This window comes from Callospermophilus lateralis, chromosome 8 (assembly GCF_048772815.1).
Source record: "Callospermophilus lateralis isolate mCalLat2 chromosome 8, mCalLat2.hap1, whole genome shotgun sequence".
Lineage (NCBI taxonomy): Eukaryota > Metazoa > Chordata > Mammalia > Rodentia > Sciuridae > Callospermophilus > Callospermophilus lateralis.
Genome location: NC_135312.1, coordinates 124,098,433 through 124,104,511, shown reverse-complemented (window position 1 = coordinate 124,104,511; position 6,079 = coordinate 124,098,433). Strand labels below are relative to the sequence as shown.

At 42.6% G+C, this 6,079-nt stretch overlaps 1 protein-coding gene across 1 annotated transcript; it reads left to right on the top strand.

Moving 5' to 3' along the window:
- The first annotated feature begins 521 nt into the window (after positions 1-521).
- On the top strand, positions 522-4,974 carry Mgst2 (microsomal glutathione S-transferase 2). The gene is made up of 3 exons (XM_076865250.2): positions 522-588; positions 4,320-4,401; positions 4,842-4,974. Exons 1-3 carry the CDS (start codon positions 564-566, stop codon positions 4,972-4,974), a joined length of 240 nt encoding a protein of 79 aa, XP_076721365.2. The 5' UTR covers positions 522-563.
- Positions 4,975-6,079: the final 1,105 nt, after the last annotated feature.

Genomic DNA, 6,079 nt, shown 5'->3' with positions numbered 1-6,079 from the left:
GGCAGTGTCTCCCTAAGTTGCTGAGGCTAGCCTTGAACTTGTGATCTTCCTGCCTTAGCCTCCTGAGTTGCTGGATTACAGATGGGCATCATTGTGCCCAGCAAGGGGAATTACTTAAAGACCATCTTTTAGTGTTCCAAGTCACTAGGTGGAAGGTAATGGATGTGAAGGAGTTTTTGAGAAGAAATTTGTTTAATATGAATTAAGTAACTTTTGGGATTTAGCTAAGATATAGAATGATCTTTAGGCTCAGGAAACTATCATGTTGAAAAGAGGCATAAATCATATCTATTAGTGGTAGCTTCTGTGTAGGAGAATGATTTGGGCCCTTCTTGAGGTTTACACATGTTTGAGGCCCACCTTGGAAGATTCATTTTAAACGAAGGATCATTTAAGTTCTTTCTGCATTTATATTACTTTTGTTAGGATAGACTGGATTTTTACCTACAATGAAGAATCAATACGTAATTGCACGGTTTCCCACACATCAACCCCTGTTTTTATATTTTCCTCGCAGGCAAGACTGTGTGGAGCTTTATCCTGTGTTCTTGATTACATTGTGGATGGCGGGATGGTACTTCAGTGAAGGTACTCATGAAATACAAGTCAACTCTGTTCTAGTGAATATGGAGCTTAAAAATAATTACAGAGCAGATAGTCAACCATACAGTTATTGATCCTGAAAATGATTTTAAGCAAAATAAGCCATGTCTGCATAAATCTGTGTGGTAGATTTGCCAACTTTGACCCTTGTGATTCAATTCAATAATTAAAAAAATATTGGAACAAACTATATGCTGGGCACTAGAGGATGAAAAGAACATGAGCTTTGTCTTCAAATCCAAGAATTTAATTAGAATTAAATTATTAGAATTAAATAGTCACCTGAATAATTATAGTTAATATTTATGGAACACTTACTATGCTAGGCATTATTATTATTTTTAAAAAAATATCTTTATTTATTTTTAATGTGACGCTGAGGATCGAACCCAGTACCTCACAAGTGCAAGGCAAGAGCTCTACCACTGAGCTATAACTCCAGCCCACGCTAGGCATTATTTTTAAGTGTTAGGTCTCATGTATAAGATTTATAGGATTTACAACCTACACATCATATAGAGTCTATAACTAATTTCTACTTTACAGATAAGGAACAGAGAGGCTAAGTAATTTGTCTAACTTGACTTTTACCCAATAGAGGGAAAATAGTCCTAGGAGGGGGTATTGACATTTATTTGTCCTATGTACCTTTTTAGAAGGATCTCCCCAAAATAGTGCTACTGCTTATAGATAGCAGTTCTACAAACATCCCCTGTTCTTTGACTCCGGGATCCCTGGTGAGCTCCAGGCTTTATCCAAACTGCCAATCCACTCAGTAGGGAGTCTGACCGGCATGGGCCACCTTGGTTGGAGAAATTCAATCCCTTTCATTTCTGGTGACTTTTATGGCCTCATTTATATCTGCACTTGATTACTAAGAATGAAACCCAAATCCAGCTGCTTCCAGAGGAAACCCCATCCATCTCTCTCTTGTAATTTTTACTGTCAACTAAGGAATTTCAGATCAAATGACCTTCAGAGAAAGGCTCTTTAACTTTATTCCAATCATGCTTTTGTCCCTTAACGACATGAATGGAAGTGGCTGTTCCCCCACATGAGGGCATATTAATCGCTAATAAGAGAAGCGCCTTTTGATAATGGGATTCTGACTCGGCCATTTGACCCTTTGCGTGTCCCTGTGATGGGCAGAATGAGGCCCACGGCATGGCAGGAAAGGGCTTCTTGGGTATCTTATGATTTTCTTTTCATTCTTTTCCTTCCAGAGTCAGCTGCCCATTAGCTGCTCCTGGTCATTTTCTTTGGCTTTATGGGAGTCATTCACTAGTTAGGGTAGAACCCTTCAAGTTCCTCAGACACCAAGCGTCTCTGTCACCAGCCCTTTGCTGGTTCCCCTCTTCTCATCCTGCAGCATCCGCAGACCAGTGTCCTCCCCTCAGGGCCCTTTCTGAAGGTGGCCTCCTCTAGCTCCTCTCTGTCCTTCCCTCTTCAGTTTCTTCACAGCTGTTTCAAGTCTGGGATTTTCTCCTCCATTCTTTTGTTCGATGTCTGACTTTGCTGATAGAATACAGACCCTCTAGGGGCTGGGGTCGTGGCTCAGCAGTAAAGCGCTCACCTAGCATGTACGAGGCCCTGGGTTTGATCCTCAGCAGCACATAAAAATAAATAAATAAAATAAAGGTATTGTGTCCAACTACACCAAAAAATAAATATTAAAAAAAAAAAATCCTCTAAAGGCAGGGAGCTTACCCAGTCCTTAGAATAACACTTGGAATACAGTAGAAATTAAAAAAAAAGAAATCTTTTTGAGCAAGTTAAAGTAGCAAACTTAATTCCATCCAGCATGTCACAGTCCCACACATGGACGCTGATGAGAGGGCTCCGGTGGCCTGCATTTGGGAGGGGCCTTCACAGGGAGGACGCGGATATTCGCATCCATCAGGATGGCCAGATATCATATTGTAATCCATCCTTCTTCTTCTTCTTTTTTTTTTTTTTTTTGAGCTAAAATTCACATGTGGCAAAATTCACACACCTTGAGTGTTTGATGAGTTTTGACAGGTGTACAAGTCTCTGTGAGCCTAACCCCTGTGGAGGGACAGAACATGGAAGTTTGCTGCTGGTGCTCCAAGCCCTGCCTGTTTTCACTCCCTTCTGGATGCAAACACTGTTCTGATTTTTTCATCCTTTGGTTTGCACACGCCAAAACTTCATGTAGCTGGAATTGTGCAGCATGTACCTTGTAATGCTCTACTCCCACAGCAGAATGTTCTTGAGGTCGCCATGCTGTTGTGAGTAGCGGAGTCTTTTCCCTGCTGACTAACTGTCCACTAGGTGCCTCTACCACAGCTGGTTATCGATTCTTTTGGCTAATTGCAAATAAAGCTGCCATGAACATTCTTGTATAAGTCTTTATGGGCACATGCTTTCATTTATCTTGGGTAAATACATAGGAATGGAATTACTGGGTCAATAATATGTCTAGTTTTTTAAGAAACTACCAGAACTTTTCCAAAAAGGGCTATAGTATTTTGCATTCCTAACAAAACTGTATGAGAATTCCAGTTGCTCCCACACCCTTACTGCTTTGTATTGTTCTTTTAAAATTTTCACCATTCTGGTGGGTGCAGAATCTTTGTGACCAAGTGTTTTAGTCGTCTTTTGCACTGCTGCAACTTAAAGACCTGACCAGGCCAATTGTAGAGGAGAAGGAATTTATTTGGGTGCTCATGGTTTCAGAGGTCTCAATCCACAGATAGCTGGCTCCATTCCTTGGAGCTCGAGGTGGAAGAGGGTAGTGGAGGGAAGCAGCTCAGATGATGATCAGGAAGCATAGAGAGAGGTCTCCACTTGCCAGATACAAATATATACCCCAAAGCCACACCCAAACTCCCACCTCCTCCAGCCACTTCAGTTACCACTTAGTTAATCTCTATCAGGGGACTAATTCACTGATTGGGTTAAGACTCTCACAACCCAATCATTTCTCCTCTGAACCTTCTTGCATTGTCTCGCATGTGAGCTTTTGGGGGATACCTCACATCCAAATCAGAACACCAAGTAACATAATAAATTTAGTTTTGCCCACTCCGTAACTTCATGTAGTTGGAATTGAACACTTGTCAAAACTCATAGAGCTATGTGGTATGTCATTGTAGTTTTTTTGGTACCAAGGATTGAACCCAGGGTGCTTAACCACTAAACCACATCCCAATTCCTTTTTAATTTTGATTTTGAGACCAAGTCTCACTAAGTCACATGGAGTCTCACTAAGTTGTTGAGGCTGGCCTAGGACTTGTGATCCTTCTGCCTCAGCCTCCCAAGCTGCTGGGATTACAGGTGTGCACCACCATGCCTGGCCCTCGTTGTAGTTTTAAGGGGCAGTCTCCTACTGTTGAATCTTGGTAAAACATTTTCATGTGATTATTGGCATTTTGGTTTATCTTCCTATGAACTGTCTATTCAAATATTTTGACCATTTAAAAAGTTGTTTTTTTCCTAATATTTTGTTTTTTAGTTGTAGTTGGACACAATACCTTTATTTTATTTTTATGTGGTGCTGAGGATCAAACCTAGTGCCCCACACATGCTAGGCAAGCACTCTACCGCTGTAGCCACAACCCCAGCCCCAAAGTTGTTTTTCTTTTATTATTGAATTGTATATTTTTTTCAGATACACATTTTGTAAATATTTTCTCTGTCTCCATATCTTATTTTAAAAAACTGCTGCAGTGTTCTTTCTTTTTTCTCTTTCACAGTTTTTGCCGCTATTTTGGGACTGGTGTACATATACGGCCGTCACAAGTACTTCTGGGGATATTCAGAAGCTACTGAAAAAAGGTAAGGAAAACCCAATCATGTTGTATTTATGCAAGATGCAGCAGAGAAGCCTGAGTTTGTTTCCTGATCCCGAGAGCTATCAAGAGACCAGAGTCATCCATGTGGCCCGAGGTCAGGTCTTGCTAGGCCACACAGAGGCGTAACATGGGGAGATGCAGGCATGAAGCTGCTCTGCATGCAGACTTTCCCAGTCCTGTGACAGTTCCATATCTTCTCTGTAAAATGCAGGGAGATCATCTTGTCCAGTCTCCATAATCCTTTGAGTGATCAAAGGAGTGAACTGACCTCTGTGGCTGGGCATCTCCTTTAGTTTATGTGACAAAGCAAAAATTTCAAATGGCAAAAACTCAAGTGTTCTGGGCAGCGTAGACAACATGCCAAGGCTCCCAGCTTCCTCAGAGTGGCCCAGGTGGTCACTCCTTTCCCTGTCCCCCCTGCAGGATGAGTGGTTTGGAGCTGAGTCTGAGGACGTTGTCTCTGTTGACTGTGCTCAGCGGCCTGGGGATTGCAAACTGCTGTCTGGAAGAATACCTGAACCTCCATATTACCAAGAACCTGAGGTGGCCCTTCTAGCTTCTTCTCTTCCCTTTCATTCCTACAAAAGCTGCCTCCACATGGTGTCATTTGTTAAATAAATAAAAAGAAAAGTCTTCATTTTGTTTTTCTTGGAATGACTTTGTGGAAACACATCCTTTAGAGAATACATTTCCTGTTTATTTCAGGGTGGAATTTTCTGGGTGGGTCTATCCATGTCCTCAGTGGACATGTATCAAGCTCTAGTTTTGGAAGTGCATGTTGAAGTCACGATTGTTTTTGTGGGGACACAGCAGCCTGACCTGTGGGCTGGGCTTTCTGTGGATCGCTGACATAGCCTGCCTCTGAGACAGCCTCTGTCTTGATAGAAAGTTCCTGACAAATATTGCTAAGGCAACCGAGCCTCCTGCTCTGGTGGCTTGGAAGCATGAGGTGGCTGTAAGGGGAGAAGTCAGGCAAACACATAGTAGCTACAGAAGAGAGCCAGCAACTAACAGCACAGGTCACACCGACTATGAAATTGTACTTCATAAAGAACAAAAGAAAAAGAAAAAAAGGTATCATCTTAAGGAACCACCGAGGAATTGGATGCTGAGTAACTCTTCTTGGCCCTGGGTAGAGGAAACAGGGTCCTATCATCAGCTGTAGAACCTGGATTGGGTTCTGCTGCACATCTGGGGTTTAGGGTGTCACAAAGCATGTCAGCAGAACCTAGGTGGCTACCCTGAGTCTGAGCGGCTGGCACTGGCACCACAAAGGTGGAGTTTCCTCTTTTATAAAATGGGAACGTTTCTACCTCATAGCCCACAAAGACTTTGAGAAAGTGTCATAAAACATTTTAACATTAGGAGAAGAGCCCTCCGTCAGTTTTTCCAGAAAAACTAGCATCTAAATACTAGTGTTTCCAGATCAGTAGGGCAGGAAGACATAGCAAGCTCCCGGTCCCAAATAGCAGTTTGAATATCCAGAGACACACGCAGTGCAGGTCTGCAGTGGGGCACTGGGGTGTTAGCCCTGCTTCCCCACTCCTTGCCTGCTTGGTTTTGGACGAGCAGTGAAGATTCCAGGGCCAGGCCACCCTGTCCTGTCCTGTCACTTGCTGGCCATGCTGCTCCAGCAATTCATAGCTTTCTATCAGTTATGA